This window comes from Glycine max, chromosome 9 (assembly GCF_000004515.6).
Source record: "Glycine max cultivar Williams 82 chromosome 9, Glycine_max_v4.0, whole genome shotgun sequence".
NCBI classification, from domain to species: Eukaryota; Viridiplantae; Streptophyta; class Magnoliopsida; order Fabales; family Fabaceae; genus Glycine; species Glycine max.
The window spans coordinates 7,075,802-7,095,043 of NC_038245.2; the positions used below are offsets into that span (position 1 = coordinate 7,075,802).

At 29.3% G+C, this 19,242-nt stretch overlaps 1 protein-coding gene across 1 annotated transcript; it reads left to right on the forward strand.

Annotated features, from left to right (window-relative positions):
• The first annotated feature begins 723 nt into the window (after positions 1-723).
• On the forward strand, positions 724-4,458 carry LOC100797003 (serine/threonine-protein kinase RIPK). Its single transcript, XM_003533738.4, has 5 exons — positions 724-1,483; positions 2,232-2,367; positions 2,497-2,633; positions 2,856-2,979; positions 3,547-4,458. The coding sequence occupies exons 1-5, from the start codon at positions 1,100-1,102 to the stop codon at positions 4,155-4,157; spliced, it is 1,392 nt and encodes a 463-aa protein (XP_003533786.2). The 5' UTR covers positions 724-1,099; the 3' UTR covers positions 4,158-4,458.
• The last annotated feature ends 14,784 nt before the right edge of the window (positions 4,459-19,242 follow it).

Here is a 19,242-nt window from a genome sequence, read left to right on the forward strand (position 1 = left end):
CATATTACTCTTTTGTACTATCTTCATAGTAAAACATTTTATATGTGCACAAACACGTCGTACGTGCTTTTTTTTTTTCATCTAAAGCGACACAAATTTCAATGATAAAATTTAAGATCGATCGCAATTTATTTGAACACAAACGCCCTCTATATATATTAAATAATTCAAATTTAGTTCTATCAAAATCAATTTTATTCAGCTTTCAAATAAACAGCTGGCACTACGAAAAGTAGTCTAGATCAATGGAGAAAAGCAGAAGGGCATACCCAAACATTAATTTGAGTTTCAGAAATTAAGGTCAACGAAAACCGAACAAAACAAAGAAGAAAATATGGTTCAATTAAGAGAGCAGTATGAAATCATAGCAGCTTCCGGAACCGTGACAGTGTGTAATTCTTTACCAAATAGTAGAAATTAGAAAATGAAAGGAAATGTTGAGGTGCTTTCGCAATTGAAAAGATCGAAATATGACAAGTCAAAGTTTCTTTGCCCAATTTGTCACCATTTAACAAATGCATGAACACGTCAAAAAAATGCATAAAAGTCAAGAGGGGTAGTTACGTCATTTGCGTTTAACCAACACCTTAGACTTGGGATACTCGCTTCCCCGTTATCAAATAATCAAATAATATTAAACAATTGGTTCAGATCTTTGGCCAAACAATTACAACCCCTTCATTCCTATGTCTATATATATTATATACAAAAAAGAAGAAAATCCATGGCATATAGGACCTAGACAATTAATCAAAAACAACTTTATAGGAAAAAAATCAACATTGGGTTAGTATATAAAAAGGAGCTGAAAGCCTCTTTTCTCTCTAAACATAGTTGAAGATTTTGAATACAACCTCTCTACCATTCCCACAAAAGTCTTAAACCCATTTTCCATTTCTACAAACCCTATCTCTCTTCATACCTAATACATACAAATATCTCACCAAGTGTCCAACCTTCCTCAAGTACGTATATATCTCTATACAAACACTTTGGGAGCAAAGTATAGCTATGAGATTGTAGGCTAATTACTATATCATAAAGAACCATTTCAAGTTTGAATTCATTCATTTCATTCTTTTCTCAGTATTCATCAACAATGACCCTTATGAAAATCCTATGGAAATCACTCTTCCCCGGTTGTTACAAGGGTGAATATCCCTCTCCAAAGCCAAAGAAAGTGGTGGCTACAAAGCCAAATTCTTCACACAGGATTTCTGTGACGGATTTGAGTTATCCAAGCACGACTCTTTCGGAGGATCTCTCTATTTCTCTAGCGGGGACCAACCTCCATGTTTTCTCAATCGCTGAGCTCAAGATTATCACTCAACAATTCTCTTCTAGCAATTTTCTTGGAGAAGGTGGGTTCGGACCGGTTCATAAGGGGTTCATTGATGACAAGCTTAGGCATGGCCTCAAGGCTCAACCCGTGGCTGTTAAGCTCTTGAACTTGGATGGCTCGCAGGGCCACAAAGAGTGGTTGGTATGTATGCTCCTTTGCTTTCTTTCTCGTAACTATCATGGTCCTATCTATTTCGATCGTGCAGCATATTTGTGGTCTTAATCAAAAATATGCAGACATGGTCTAATAATGAGTGCCTTTAGAGACATTTGCTTAATTAGAACGTGCATAGTTAAGTTGATGAAAGTGGCTTCTTATTCTTTCATGATTTTTTAAAATGTTTCGATAAATTCATGATAAAGCTTATTAAAAACAAATGGAGGTTAGGTAGAGGGTTGGCTATTCAAATTTTCGTAAAGAGAAATACTTGCATTTTTTTTTACTTCATTTAATTAGGTTTGCCTTTATCAAAATTGTCTACTAAAAAAAATACTTGTGACAAAAAAATGGTAAAGCTTATATTACAAATACTTTATTAAATTAAATGTTTACCGCATAAGTTCTCATACAACAAGTTATTATTGTAGAAACACTTAATTAAGTTGCTTACTAAAATAATTAACGTGGCATGCATATTTTAATAGATAGTTTGATTAAGTGTTTAATTGGATGAGGCAATCATTAAATGAAACAACTCTATCAAGTTGAAGGTAAAATTTATTGAAATAAATTTTATATTTTATAATTTTCCCTAAACTAATAATAAGTTAACAATATTTTATATGAATGCATGTCACGGATTATTTTATAAATTTATATAATAAGGTCTTTAAGATTACGCGCCTTTAATTTGATCGGTTCTGACCTTTTGGTTTTGTGCTGACGACAGACTGAGGTTGTTTTTCTGGGGCAACTTAGGCATCCACATCTCGTGAAGCTGATAGGATACTGTTGTGAAGAAGAACACAGGGTTTTGGTGTATGAATATTTACCAAGAGGAAGCTTGGAGAATCAATTATTTAGAAGTAAGATTTTTGTTATGACAATAAGTACCCAATACTCCTTATTAATGTATTCATGCAATAAGCCTAAATTATTCTTGAAGAACTAATTAATTAACCTCATATTATTCTTTATTGTGGCAATTAATTCAGGATTCTCAGCATCACTTCCATGGTCAACGAGAATGAAAATTGCTGTTGGAGCTGCGAAGGGCCTAGCCTTTCTTCATGAGGCTGAGAAGCCAGTCATCTATAGAGATTTCAAAGCTTCCAACATCTTGTTAGACTCTGTAAGTGTCACTTTTACTTCTACTGTTCCATTGTATAGAGAAGTTCATATCACCTTTCTATATGTGTTCATTTGATTTAACATCTTATAAGGAGTGTAAAGGAATTTTAAAAAAAATAATGTGAAATAGATATAAGATATTCTTATATTCTTCAAGGATTGCTCTTATATGGGATATAATGTTGTTCTTAATACTCACTCTTCTCATTTAATATTCTTTCAGGATTACAATGCAAAGTTATCTGATTTTGGGTTGGCAAAAGACGGTCCCGAAGGAGATGACACCCACGTTTCAACCCGAGTTATGGGTACACACGGCTACGCAGCTCCAGAATATGTCATGACAGGTAACCTTACAACTTTAAATTTTCAATTAATCCAATTTCCATATAATAATAGTAATAATACCAAAAGATAACATAATCATGATAATTAAAGATTTATAAGTCATTTTCTTATAAAAAAAAAAAAGTGTAACATTTAATCTTAACAATGTACTAATTTCCAATAAAATTTTATAACTATTTCTTAACTCAAGTAAAGCCGTAATATTAATTAATAAAGGTCAAATATGCTTTCGGTTTGTACTTTTAGTGAAATTTTTTTTTCCTGAATTTAAACTTTAATCAATTTAGTACCTAAATTTTATAAGAAATAATGGTTTTTATCATTCTTCATTCACGATAAAAAATCATATTTGATAAGAGACAAAAATCATTACTTTTATGAAATTTAGGAATTAAATTTATCAAGATTAAAGTATGAAAACTAATATTAATTTTTACTGAAAATACAAAGATTAAAAATATATTTTATCCAAATAATAATATAATATATAATTAGTAGTTAATCATGCACTTGATGAGCTAGAATTCTTGTAGCTAACTCAAATTTACAATACTTTTTTTTTATAGGTCACTTGACAGCAATGAGTGATGTGTATAGTTTTGGAGTAGTGCTATTGGAGCTGTTAACAGGAAGAAGGTCAGTGGACAAAAACCGGCCTCCAAGGGAGCAAAACCTAGTGGAGTGGGCAAGGCCAATGCTAAACGATTCAAGGAAACTCAGCAGAATAATGGATCCTAGACTTGAAGGCCAATATTCAGAAATGGGAACAAAAAAAGCAGCAGCATTGGCATACCAATGCCTCAGCCACAGGCCAAGGAGCAGACCCTCAATGAGCACAGTGGTCAAGACCCTTGAGCCACTTCAAGATTTTGATGACATTCCAATTGGAACATTTGTGTACACAGCTCCACCAGATAATAATAATGAAGTGCAGCATAAGGATCAATGTGAGACACCTAAGAGGAGGGAAAATAATAATAATGGTCACAATATTCATAGGAATGGCCACAGGCATCATCCACTTAAATCCCCCAAGGCCCCAAGGTCACAATCACAATCACAATCACAGTCACATTTACGTCCAAATGACCACAAACACAGAAATGGAAGAGGAAGTGGACCAAATTCTCCTCCATCACATGTGAAAATAATTAGGCCAGGAGTTATTGCTTGTTAGGAGGCATAAATTGATAACTTATTATATTTTGTACATATACATACATAGAGATATTTTCCCTCTAAATTGGTTAGTTTTGTGTACTGTATACCAACTAGCTAGCTACTAGGCCCCGTGTAATGATGCATACATATATCATGCCAAGAAAAAACAGACAAAGACACAAGAGGAGAGTGAGCGTGCAAGTATATATAGAATATATATGGTCCACACATGGAAAACATGCTTGAGTTAATTTTTTTCTATAGTAATTTAATTTCTTCAATTAATTAGGAAAGGATTAGGGAAAGTTCTTCGATTATTTTAAGTTGTGTATATAAATATTGTGATGAGGTTTTCTTCTGGACGAATCAAAAGACTGGTTCAATAATTGGACAATTACCAACTACGAGTTGTTGAACAAATTTAGATATGATCTTTCAACAAGAGAGGGGGTTACAGCTAAGAGATTTGACCAAACAACACGTAATATTGAATATGATGGTGAGTAACATGCCACTACGTAAGCTAATTCTAGATATACTAGTACTAATACTAATATTTATCAAAGTGGAGACAGAAAGGAAAGCCTCCCTCGTATGCGCACTTGATGATTAAATAACTAAACCTATGATTATCTCTTTCGTCAAAAGAAAGATAATCATTACGTATGATGATGATGATGGGGTTGGGGGGAATGCTTAGAAAAACAAAAGTAATTGGAGTACCCTACTAGTCTATTCGACACAAGAATTTTAAAATTGGATTGTTAATTTAACAATTCAAGGCATTGGTTCAAACTTTAATAGTGTAATCGAATCTGCTTGTAATAATAATAATAATAATAATAATAATAATAATAATAATAATACTTAATTGGTTCACTAGTTTTACACTCTAATTAATCAGCCGGTCCATTTTCCATAATAGTGATTTAACATCCAATAAAGAGAAATAGATCTAGATAGAAAAGTTTTAACATCAAGGCTATATCTCCAAGGACTGGTCTCTGATTATGAAAACTGCCTCTCTAGTTAGAATCAAGTCCTAATCAAAACCATCATATTATGCAAATTTGAGATTGAAAGCACAAAATTTTCTAAAAGATAAATTATGTAACGATGGAGAATACGGAACTAGCTAGGTTCGAATTGGTGTTTAGATCAGTGATCCATGGATTCTAAAGCCTGCATGGATGTTTAGGGCAACTAATCCAAATGGATTTGGTGACTCAAGGCTATTAGTCTCAACTCTTTTAGACCAAGAGAACGTCAATGGAATGTACATTTGGTTACACATTTATTTTTCCCTTTACCTATATATGACTTTTAGGTTGTTCGTATCTCAGATCACAATTCATCACAGCACCCAAGTTATAATATGGCAATTTAGCTCTAGCGATACTTTTATTTAAAATGTGTTTATGATCAATTTTAAGGATGGACTAGCGGTTTAATAATTTAGCAGGAGGTCTAGTGCTGCTATAAAAGAGAGAACACAAAAGGGAAATATAAATAAGATGGAAAAAAAAAAAAGAATATATAATTATGTTTATATTAACCTCATCTTATATGCACTACATCAACATGTTTGCATCAGCTTTGGAAATACACATAAGAGTCATTTTTCATCTCAAATTAATATAAGAACATAAAATTAGCTGCTTTGTGTAGATGTTTTATTGTATTCCCTTTTTGCCTTTCTTTAATATATCTTTCTGATTTCTTAAAAAAAATGCTTAGTTGAGAAAAAGGAAACAAACACACTACTATAGGTCAAGTTTTAAAAATAGTTCACCACTACAATTTCAACCAGAATGTCAAGATTTTTTAAAATGCGGGCAACCACAATGCCGCAATTGTGGTGGCATTATACATAAGCAAATTTCTACAGTGCTAATATCATGAAATGCATTTATTCACAAATCCTCACAGTATCATAAAATGCGACAAAACCTTACTAAAAGGCATGTTTAGAGTATTTTCTTATAGCATTTAATGTACCTTCAAATTAAGTTAGACATTTTCTAAACCAAAGGGTGTGCCTTCAAAGTTTGATATCTTCTAAACCAAAAGTGGGGCGGGGCCTAAATCCTTTTGCCAGCTATACAAACGGGAAAGAAAGAAGAATAATGATAAAAAAAAAAAAAAGGTGAGAAATACCTTTAACAAATATTATTTTAAATTTTTATTTCTTGTGTATCAGTTTCTATTGCCTACAAAGGTATTCGATCGACCAATGCAAAAGAAATTAATGAAATAAGATAGATATTAATGTTCCGTTTATTTAATGTTACAAATTAGAAACTATTTAAATAAATAAATAATATTTTAGCTTTCTCAAAATATTAAAATAAATATTTTAATATTTTTGCTTTTTCAAATTTATATAATCATTATAATTTTTTTATACCCACTTTTTAACAGAAAAAAAAAATCTTCAGAAAAATTACAAAGAACAAACGCAAAAGGCACAAAACTAGAGTGATCCTTCTTGCAGGTATTAACAAATGTGTTAGCCATCCAAACAAACTAGAATGTCTACGGTCAAACCCTTCTTTACCCTATTGAAATTATCAACACTTTGTTGCATACCAATTAAAGACCGTGTTTAACATGTTTTTGGATTTGGATTTTTTAAAACAAAATCTTGAATTCGAATATTGTGAAAAAAGAAAAAAAATAATTAAAAAGAAAAACTTTGTCAAAAGAACTGAGTTAATTAATTTTTGGGATAGATATTAATCATCAATAAAATTGATAGATAATTGGTATATGTAACATGATTATTCAAATTACTATGTGTCTGAATTAAATAAATAAAAAGGATGAGCCGTTTAAAATGTTCGAACCAAAACCCCAGCAAAAACTAGTATGTTCTTCAAACGTGAAACCAAAAATGGTTTATGTAGAAACGAAGATTTAAGTGGTTTCATCACTTCCTGAAACTTCTTATGTTGTTGCCACCGAAACAACCATCAGGGGTTTTGCCCCATTAAATGGTTTTCATGATGATCTATATATATAAAAAATTCAAGCTACCATTTTCCCATTAATATATATATATATGTGTGCGCTCTATTAATTCCTACATTTGTCTCCACTACTGTATACCTATTTAGTAGTTAGAAAACCTACGTGGGATTTTCATTCAGGGTTGTGTAGTGTTCACAAAACAAAATTAGAAGATTTTTCCTTTCTGAAGGAAAAATAATGGACCGAGACAAAAGTATAGATAAAGCAATCAAATTGCGAAGGCATCGTCACCAAAGAAGAAACAATGAATGGAGTTCGCTGCCATCATAGTCAAGTGGCTGGTTTTTGTTGCTTTCTTCTTGTAATCGTACTATTGTCCTTAGTTTTTTTTTTTTTTTTTTTGTCTTTTATCTCATTTTAGGCTTATGATGATAAGTAGAAAGTAGACAAATTTACGTCAGAAGGTCCTTTTTATAAACTATTTATATAATAGGGTCTATTTTGAAAGTTTTTACGAACGGGGTCTGTTTTGCATGGAAGTCGTCAGTGTCATTAGCGATAACAAGGAATCGTCATTGTCATTGGCGAGAAAGGAGATGGCATGGATAGTCCCACCTTGACGAGACAGGCTGATGTTGCCGTCCCACCATTGCTACTGGCGAGTCTGGTGATGTGGAGCGCCAATGCTTCTTGCGATATAGGTTGCAAGCTAGTGGTTTCTCACCACTTGAAATGGTGAGGCTGGTGTCGGGGATTCTGGTTTCCTTTAAATAGATAGTTTTTGCCTTGAAAATTTGTAGTGATTACCGAAGAGAGAAAGAAAGAAAGCACAAAGCGTGTTGAGTCAATAATTTATAAATCTTGCATTCATTCTCTTTAAATAGCCAGTTTTGCGTTGAAGTTTCTGATTTCATCCTTCACAATTGTATTTATTTGAAGTAACAATTGTTATTGTTGTTCAGTCAATAATTTACAAGTCTTGCATTCATTCTCTTTCAAGTTAAGTTTTTGAATAATTTTTATCATTTACAAATTATTTATTTTGAAGTAATAATTTGTGTGGTTAGAATCAAATTTGAAGCTGAAGTTTAAGTGTAGTAATTTTTGGAATTAGATTTTTTATTTTAAAATTATTACGAGTAATTATTTATAAGTCTTTGTTGATGGTTTTTATGCCTTAGAAATTTTTATGTGTGACCCTTCCAGTTTTTTAAGTTAAAGAATTATTCACAAATTATTTGATTGGAGTAATAATTTTTTTGTTAGAATGAAGTTTTAATCTCTAGTTTAAGTTTAATAGAGTAAGCAAATAGATTTTTTTATTTTTATCATTCACAAATTATTTATTTGAAGTAATAATTTTTTTGTTAGAATAAAATTTTAAGCTGAAATTTAAGTGTATTAATTTTTGTAATTAGAATTTTTATTTTTAATTTATTTTTATTAGATTAATTATTTATAAGCCTTAGTTGATGTTTTTTCTGCCTTAAAAATATTTACGTGATTCCCTTCCAATTTTTGAAGTTAAGGAATTATCCAAAAATTATTTAATTGGAGTAATAATTTTTAATGTCTAGAAGAATTATACGCGTTCTAATGGGAGAGTTTTTTTATGGAAGAAAGGTGGTGCAACGGTCACATTATTCTCACCATTAGTAATGGCAATATATGTTCAAAAAAGCTGGTCTTCTACTGTTGCCTCTGCAACCTGCTGCTGCAACTGCAACCCTAGTATGCCCGTGTTGTGCTTGTCTCGCCAATGGGAAGGGCGATACGCTCCACGTCATCAGACTCGCCAAGAGCAATGACGGGACAACCACGTTAGCCTGTCTCGCCAACCGCGATGACGGGACCGTCCATGTCATCTCCTTTTTTGTCAATGACAATGACGGTTGACACTAGCGCCTTCCATGCAAAACCGATCTCCTTCGAAAAAACTTTTGAAACAAACCTTATTACGTAAATAGTTTATAAAAAAGACTCTCTAATGTAAATTTGCCTAGAGAGTACTATTGCAGGAACTGGCTACAGAAAAACAAAAGGGTAAAGTGGACCTTTGGTTTCGAATTTGGTAAAAAATGCGAGAATTTAGATGAAATATGTATTCTTATTTAAAAAATGCGAGAATTTATTTAAAACTCAAACAAGCAACGCCATAAGGGAGAGACTAAGGTAATAGATTTTCTTGACGAAAAAAAAGTAATAGATATTTTAGTGTATGAGATATTTATAATGTATGTCATTGACTTGAAGCATGGTGTATGTTTCTTTTCTTGAGATAGAAAGAACTCAAAGAAGTATAGATAAACAAATCTCTACTCTCTCTCTCTCTAGTGTTGTTATACGGTTTATGTTTGAAAAATAGATTATAATTTTATCAAAGGAATGAAAGGATGACTAGAATTTACCGGTTATACTTAATAAGTAGTATTTAAATACATTTTTTTTCTTGTATCACAATTGTGTGACTTTGGTCCTTAGATTTTAATGGCACAAATTGAGTACTGTTGTAATAATGAAATTTTAGTCTCTCCATTAATCTTCTATTAAATATTTAACAAATTTTACTAACATGACACTAGATAAAAATGTGTGTTATAATTAAAGTGTTGTTAGTCAGATATGTTGAGCAACATATCAATAATTATGTCAACAAAATCTATTAAATATTTGATGGAGAATTGACGCAGACTAAAATCATATAATTTTTATATAGAAAGACTAAATTCACACAATTTAAACTTCAAACTCCAAAATTGCACAGATATAAAATCAAAGGGATCAAACTATTATGGCTTTTATAAAATATTTTTTTTACCTCAATCCTTCAAGTTGATTTCAAACCAACTAAAAGTATAAGGGTTTTCTGAGAAAAAAAAAAACATCTGTTACTTTTTTCCATCTTTTATGTAACAATTGCTTTCTTTTTTTATATAAAAGTTCTTCGCATAAAATCGACTTAAAAGCTTTTGTTAACAAAATTACTAGTGATAAAAAAAATCATATTTCCCATCATAACATCCTATTTTCCAACAAAAAGACTAAGGTCCAACATAAACCAATCAAATTGCAGAAGCTAAAAGGCCTTGGGCACTAAAATACAAGGAAAATTCTTTTTACATTTGTTTTACTCATTGCGCCTCTCCCTTTTTTTTTAATTTTTCTGAAATTAGTTTTCGCAGTATATTTTACATTCCAAAAAATAATTTTCAAAATACAAGTAAGGAACGTAAAGGAAAAAAAAACGAGCGAATAGAATGTACCCTACCCAAACACAAAGGAACAATTGTTTTTTAAAAGGCCTCTTTATTTCCTTCTCGTGGCCATCATTTTCTCCTTATTATATATTTTTCTTTTAGTGTTTCCCATATTTCAATTTTGGTTCATTGAAAAATAGGAATCATGTATCTTTGGATTAAAATAAAAGGCAAGCTTAATGTATTTGTTTATCTGTAAGAATTAAAAACATGTATCAAGAAATTTATAATAAATTATGTATTTTTGTTTAAACAACTGAGTTAGACTTTCTTAATAGACAATCTAAACATATAAAAAAAAAATATAAGACAAGTTGTATTCTTTATTTTTATTGAAATATCTCCTTTTGAAGATATTTGAAATAAGAAAACAAGATATTATAACTTTTTGCTCATTTATTTTATATTTTAAAATCTAAAAATACTCTATATAGGCAAGGGCGGATTATTATGCATGTTTCTTTAAGTAGTCCCTTCAAGGCAAAAACAGTTAGTGGCCCAACGGACTGCTCTTGTGGTACATAACAGCTGTTAACGAACGGGGTGGGTATTTGATCAGATATTGGTCCCAATTAAACTGCTCTTGCTCCAGCCAAGAGCAAATATCAAAATATACTCTCTCACTCCACCCTATGTATCCTTTCCTTTCCTTTTTTCATTCATTTTATCCATTTTTTCATGTACAATGGAATCACCATTTCCTTTTACAAAGTTTTTTGCATCCCCTCTAATGTAACAAAATCATGATTTTGTTGTACATTTTATGGAAGGATAATTCTAAATTTTTTGAATGATTGTAGGGGCCAATAGCAAAGTCATTGGGGTCAATAGCAACTCATTATTAGATATTAGGCTGAAAAGGCCCTTTTAAAAATGCATAGGAAACAACTATTCTCACTACCTATTTTGCTATTGACATTATCAACCATTGCAATTTGACCATTCTACCCTTCTTCCTTTTTCCTACACCCCCAACTCTTCTCCCTTCCTCTCACTTTCCCCTTCCTCTTTCATAACACACCCAACCCTTATTCGTCCCTCTCTTATTTCTCCATCACTTCTCTTCTCTCTCATTCCCTTAGACCATTGGTAATTTTTTTACACAATGAAATCATATTTTTGTATTTTTAAAATTTTCTATAATATCACAAAAACATGTTTTTGTTGTTTTTTCTTTTGCAAAATAATTTACAAAATGAAAATGTGTTTTTGTTGTGTAGGTATACAACGGAAGCATGTTTCCATTTTGTAAAGTTTATCAGAAAAAAAATAACAATGGAAACACATTTCCATTGTACATTGATAGTTACACAATAGAAACGTGTTTCCATTGAGAAAATGGGTGTGAGAAAAAAACACAATGTAAACACATTTTCATTGTTATTACCAATGTAGAACAAAAATGTGCTTTCATTGTGTAATTGGGGGTGAAAAAAAAATACACAACTTACATGACGAAAATGTACTTCCATTGTGTATTTTTTTCACCTTCAATTATACAACAACATGTTTCCGATGTGTAATTTTTGAGATGACAGTTTTGGAATATTAGTAAAAAGCATTCACATGAGTAGTGCCATTAGCAAAAGTAGGAGTGTCAATAGCAGTTCCCAAATGCACAATGGCATCATGGACTCAAACAAAATTTTTCACTAGCTACATTGATCATGAAAAAAAAAACTAAATATACGTTTAAACTAGTTTATTTATATTTAAAATAAATTTTATAAAAATATCTTAGTATTCTCAAAAAGAATTCCTTAAATGAAAAAAAAAGTAGACTAATCATGCATGAGATTTTATGAAATTATACAAATTCTTTATGTTTTTATCTACTTATACGATAACCCTCATTAATTTTTTAGAAATATACATTGACACTCCTTTATACATTACACTAATTTTCCTTAATTATTTTTAAAAACATTACACCATGCTCTCCAATAAAGGAGATTACTGTAAATATTGAAAAAAAGTATTTGTGTAACTTTATGATTGAATTTTTCTTATCGGCGTTAATATACAATGTTAGTGGAAAAATTTAAACAGCTAACCTTATCGCTCAAACTCTTATGTGTCTCCAACCACCAAATCACCTTATAACTCCAAATCCAAGAAGTAATTACTGTAATTTATTCTAAAAAAATAATCTAAAAATATGTTAACAGGTTTGGCCATGAGATAAAGTCACTAATAGCACATTTGGATAAAATTTTGGGTCAGATGTGACGTGAATTTTGTGAAACAGCTAGTATTAATTTTGCATCAAAACAAGAATTGGACATGGAAATCAAACAATACGTGCGTTTTCAATCAACACCATTCCAAACACGCATTAAGGCCCTAATAATTTCACGAAACCTCATATTGTGCACTGATTATACTTAATACATTTTAAATTATAAGGACAATTTATATATTTTAAGGCTTAAATATGATTTTTTTACTTAAATTGGAGTAACTGTCGGGTTTAATTTTTTTTCTATCGGGTTTAAATCTGTTTTTTAGAGTACTTTAATTTCAAAAATTATTCTTTGTAGTTCCTCTTGTGATAAAAAAAATTGTCACAAATTAATTATATATTTAAATCACCAAAAATCAGACAAGAGAAACTAAAAAGAAATATGTTTTTGAAATTAAGGGACTAAGAAAACATATTTACATTTCAAGAAAAAAACAATGATAACCTAAATTTAAGAGATCAAAACATAATTAAGCCTATATATTATATTAAGACAAGTTGCAAAGCTTGTAGGAACTACTGCCCCCACAGCTCTTAACCTAGCTAGGTCCTTCCCTGGTAATTAATATGGAGTTTAGATGAAATTCTAATTAAAAACTTCATTGCGACTATTCTACGTTTAAAGGCCAAACTACACAAGATAAACCGTATAAGTTATTATAAATCACATTTGAAAGGGCGATTAATTCATTTTTTGTATTTATAGTTCCGCCATTGTTGGTAGTACACATGATGCACAGATCATGATCTCTAATAAACTAGCATGATGAAAAGATTCCTTTGCCCTATTGCGTTTGTCTCGGATCTCTTCATGCCATCTAACGTGGCAAATAAAGTAGCAAGTTATGTCATCAACACTAGGACTCTAATTCTGAGGGGAAAGCCCCATGCAGTTTTGTACATTAAACCAAAGCAACATTTATGAATTTTTTATTTACTTATATATTATTCAACTTTTTTTATTTATATCCAATAAAAAAAATTAATTCACACTTATATATACACCAACATATTCCATTTGTACAATTGCAAGCCCCATGCTGAGATGTGAAACACCAAGGATGGACGTTAGGTGTGAAATAATTATAATGTATTATTAACTTGATTCATTCTTCCCTTTTCTCTATTTTGCACTGCATCATGTTATTGTGTGGGCTATGATAGTGCCCAAAACCCTTGCTATGGTAGCTACATGCATGGTACGATTCGATAAAATCTAGGACGCGTTTTTCATATTGCAAGTCAATCACCTAAGTTTTATTTTACGTGGATAGGTCATGCATTACTCGGCTTAGGCTAGACCCGTGACAAGGGACAAATCATTCAATGGCCGGAATAATGAATCAAATACTATAGTATAAATTATAACGTGATTTTTAACGTGATAACCAAAAATAATATTATAACTCGTGTTATTTAATTAGAAACTGAAAGAGAAGACCCCTTAAACAAACAAATCTCTTGTAAATATGTTTTTTTATTCACAAAACTTGAATCTAAAATTTAATTAAAAGAGAGTTAAGTCTTTTTTTGCATAAAATAATATATCATCTAACTAATAGTTAGAAATGATCCCTTTTAAAACATAAGGAAGGATTATCAAAATAAAGTCTATCTTTAATAATGAAGCATTTTTTACACACGCAATAAGAATTAAAACTATTCAACATTTTTAAGAGATCCAACTACTCACGAAGCTAACTCAGTTAAGTTAATTATATGTATATGTGAATTATTATAAATTTGAAATTATTGTTTAAATAAAAGGACGCAAACAATGGGGTCAGGGCAATGAACAGTTTTATTGTGCAATTACCCATGCTTTTGCTGGAATAGTAGACTGCAAATGAGCATGAGCAGTAGTGCAGCTAAGAAACAGATGCACGGAACTTTCTGATTTGTAGTTTTGTACCCTTGCGCCCTCAATCAAACACTCTTTATTCTTTAAAGTACTTTTATTTTCCCTTTAAGGCACACTCATTGAGGCCATTGAATCTTTTATCACGCCTTCAAATGAGCAGACACATAATGATAATATTGTTGCGTGATTGCATGAACAAGATCGGTTCTCTAATTGATGCTTCAAAATTTTTAATTAAGTATTCTTATTCTAAAATAATTAACATTTGAAAAGTTTTAATCTGTTTTAAATTTCTTGTTAAACCTATATTTTTTCAAGTTATATAAAATTCTCGTCTAATATTACTTTGCAGTACTGCATAGTTTACTTTTATTTAACATTTTCATACAAGGTAATTCATCATATAATAGAGATTAGACAACCAGTTGAGTAAATTGTTTTTCTGTTGAACTTGGACTCTTCTAGTCCAAAAGAAAAAAGAAAAGAAAAGAGTTCTAAACTTATATTAGAGTTGTTTGTTTTTGTTTTTTGTTTTTCTCAGCCTAATATCTCTCCTCACATCTTCAATAGGTAACAAGTCAGGCAGATGTCCCGTAACTTGCATATGAAGTTGGATGCTTTTTTGTGTTTTTTGTGAAGAAATTGGATTGCTTTGATGCCCTTATTTTTTTTCTCTTAAATTATTAAATCTTACTTTTTTAAAAAAAACATAAATATTTATTTAAGTTGTTAAATGTTTCTTAATTGTTATTTATATTTAATGTATTCATAAAGATTTATTAAAAAACAATTTTCCTGTATGGATAGTTTTTTAAATAATTATTATAGAAGTCAATAGTGTTATAAATAATATATGATAATATATAATTAGATAATGATTAGAATGATTTTATATTGTTAAGATATTCTAATTAGAATAAATAATATATCCAATGTAAAGATTTTATTCTGTTATTATTTATTTACAAATTATTATATATAATAAATATATTGATTATTATAATAATTATCATAAAAGTTAATACTAAAAATCATTTCTAATTAATTCACATTGTTAGAAATTTTGCTGATTAATTAATTATCAATCTGCTCCTCAAATTAATAGTTTTAAATGAATTAATTTAGTTTTTAATTTTTTTAAAAAAATTAAGAACTTGAGATCAAATTGAACCATTTAAAATAATTTAGAGACCAAATTAATTTGTTTTTAAAATTTTGAGAATTAAATTTAACATTTAAAAAAAATGGGGTTAAATTAATTTATTTTCATAAATTTGAGAATTAAAATGAATATTTTAAAGATTTAGAAATTAAATTGAATCGTTTAAAATAACATGGTGAGCATATTGATAATTATATCAACTTTTTCCCAAAAAGTGTGTATGCCTATTGAACTCTTGTAACTAAATTCTCTATTAAAAAATTGATATTTAATAAATTGACGATTCATCCTAGATACAGTAGTAACTTCCAAGAAATTTTGGAAGAAACAGTTTTAAATATGTCCCATGCTATGCGGCTATTTTCCAGCCAAAAGTTAGGGAATATTAAACTTCACTCTCTCTTCTCGAGCATTGGTTTACAATTTTCTATAATGAACACAAGTATGAACTTTGTTTGCTTCAGGCTTGGTTTTCATTTTTTTATGAACCTGAGCATATATATATTCATTAAGTTCAGATAGGTCGTTGAAGATTATGCACATCTTTAGCTTATCTCACAGCTGGTAGATTTTCTCTGTTGCTACGCTAACTTGCACCATGGTATCAATCTAAACTCGAGCTTTTATTAATTAATTATTTGCAAGCGATTGAACTGCAAGTTGTTTTGCACAGTCATTATTCTCTCAAAATCTTGACCAGAGTTTGGCCAAACTGTTATATGTGGGGATTATTCCTTCAAGTCTTCTACTCGATGACTTGTGCTCAATTACTCAAATAGAGAGTTTATAATAACTCAAATATATTATTTAACTAACTGAAATAAACTCTTTTAACCTTAACTAAAAACAAGGGTACAATAGGAATGAGTTAGATATATGGTAGTGCCACAAATTAATGTTGCCAAAGATATGTTAATAGCTTCTATATTCTGAAGCAGTGAGGAAGGTTGCACAAGACTATGCCAGCGGTACATAAATCCTAGTATTACATAAATGGAGCAAAAAGTTTGATGAGCACATGCATGCGTGTGACAAAATATTGATTTTTGTTGCTTTCATAGGCTCTTCCATAAATCATAACATTATGGGTTGTTGATAAGATGATAGTAATACCCAAATTAATTAGTCGTGCCGTTGTGTTTAAGAAATACTACTGGATATGCCCTTTTATAAGAATCTTCTGAAAAGTTTATATCAATAATTGTTATAAGCTCTCAAAGAAATACTTATTATAAGTCTCTTTACAAATTGTATATTGCATGAATGATCATATATATATATATATATACACCAGATGTAGTGTTCCATGCATATGCCCGAACAGGAAAAAAAAAACTTGTATCTAAAAAAAGGGAAAGAAAAAAGTATAATAAAATACAAAAAAACCAAAAAAATACAGTAAAAATATTAAAATAAACAGTGAGGTACAAAAGCCGACAAATAAAAGGCAACGGTATAAAATCACGACAGCATGCCATTTAACCTAATATTGGTCATTATATATATATATATATATTACAAGTTTAAACTTCTTTATAAATACTTCTAAAGTAAAAAAAAGAAAATAAATTAAATATTTTGTTCATAAATTAAAATTAACTTATATATATATGTTAAATTTTACAATAATTACTTAATTAATAGTATAAAAGTTTTTATTGTATAATCATTATATTCATACATGTACGTGTGTGTAAGCAATGGCGGATGCAGGTTATGACTTGTGAGGGCAGTTATCCTTGCAAGATATTTTGTTTGTTTGTTAATGTGTAAAAAAGAATTGCCCCTATTAGATATTTTTAAGAAACTTTGGGTGTAATAAATAAAAAGATCACAATTTATGTAACCATTAAACTATTTTTTACCTACTAAAAAATTTCTGATCCGCGTGTATAAGTATCGATCTCATAAAAAAGATAGCATGATAAGTATATTAGTAATATTTTTCTAGGTTTTAGAGAGATAATGTGTGCATATGAGGGAGATGAAAGGTGGCATGGCCAATATGAAAAGGTGAAATAAAAGTTGAAGCTTGGATGGCGGTGGTAGGAGAATATGTTTTTAACAAAGTAATTGGCTGCTCGAATTGCGCCACTATCACCGCTCCACGATTCTATGTAAATATACATCCAATGTACGGTTAAGTGAAATAATTGAACATCAATCATTAATATGTGTTAAGTTAAAATTAAATCATTTAAATAGTATTTAAATTTAATAGTTAACAGAAATTTTTTTTTTTTCAGATTTTATTTTCTTTTTTTACTGAAATTTGAATTAGTTAGATCTTAAAGAGTTAAAAAAAATATATTGTTAAAGTAATTAGTCAAACAAAACTAAATTTTAGAGATTAAGTATTCGTTTGTTTTAAATATGAATACTTTTTTTTATAAATTGGTATGTTTATATATTTTTTATAGATAAAAGTATATTTTATGTAAATATAATTTTAATTTTTGAAGTCTTTTAGTATTTGATTAAAAATAAAAATAATGCGATATAACAAAAAAATTATTAAAGTAAATAATGGCATATTAATGAACGCAGTAAATTGGGAATTTAGGGTATAAATAGAAAATGTTATAATGAGGTATAAGTTACAAGTTTAAATGTTATTCCGAGTAATTAACGTTTGAAAAATGTTAAAACTAGTAAAATAAGTTGATTCAACAAATATAATAACTATTTTTATTAAATAAACTTATAAACAAGTTATATAATTTGTAACTGTGATTTCAGCCACAATTTTTTTATTAAGACGAATACAATTATATGAAAAATTAATTAATTGTCATAAATCAAACTGAATCAAAGCTGTTAAGACAAGGTTTTTTTTTTTTTTTTGAGAGAGGGTTAAGAAAAGTATTTAGGTGATGTCTAATCGCTGAAATGAAATTGTTGGCTGAAATATGTTTGAAAAGTATATGTCATTTCGGAGCTTGATTGGGCCTCCTGCCCTTGTTGGAACATGTTTACAGCTCACTTTGATTAATCGGCTTAAGTGAAATGTTAAATACCACATTCTTTAATACATTGCTTAATGCATCTTTAATAATTATTTTACTGTTTTAAATAGTATTTTTTTTCATCTTAAGCTTTTAGTTCATTAGACCAGCTGAAAAAGATATTGACTAATTCAAAGAGTTTGATTAAAAGATAAATAAAATTTAATAAAAAATTATTTTTATCGAAAATTAAATTCAAATAATACTCAAATGAAATAATCTTAATTTTTATATATTAATTACCTGATTTTTAAAATATTGTTTAAGATTATGGTATAGAGATTAAAAATAATAACTAATGTTATATTTTTATTAAAGATATTATTTAGTTTATTATTATGGCCATACTATTTAAAAGCTAAAAGATGACAAGTTAACATATTAAATCAGAAATGCTTGAGAAAATTAATTGATAAGGGTAAAATAATATAAAAGGCATAAACGAACGAATTATAACAAGACAGTGAACATAAAAATGAAAATATATATATATATATATATATATACTTCATAAGAATAAAGATATATATATATATATATATATATATATATATATATATATATATATATATATATATATATATATATATATATATATATAATT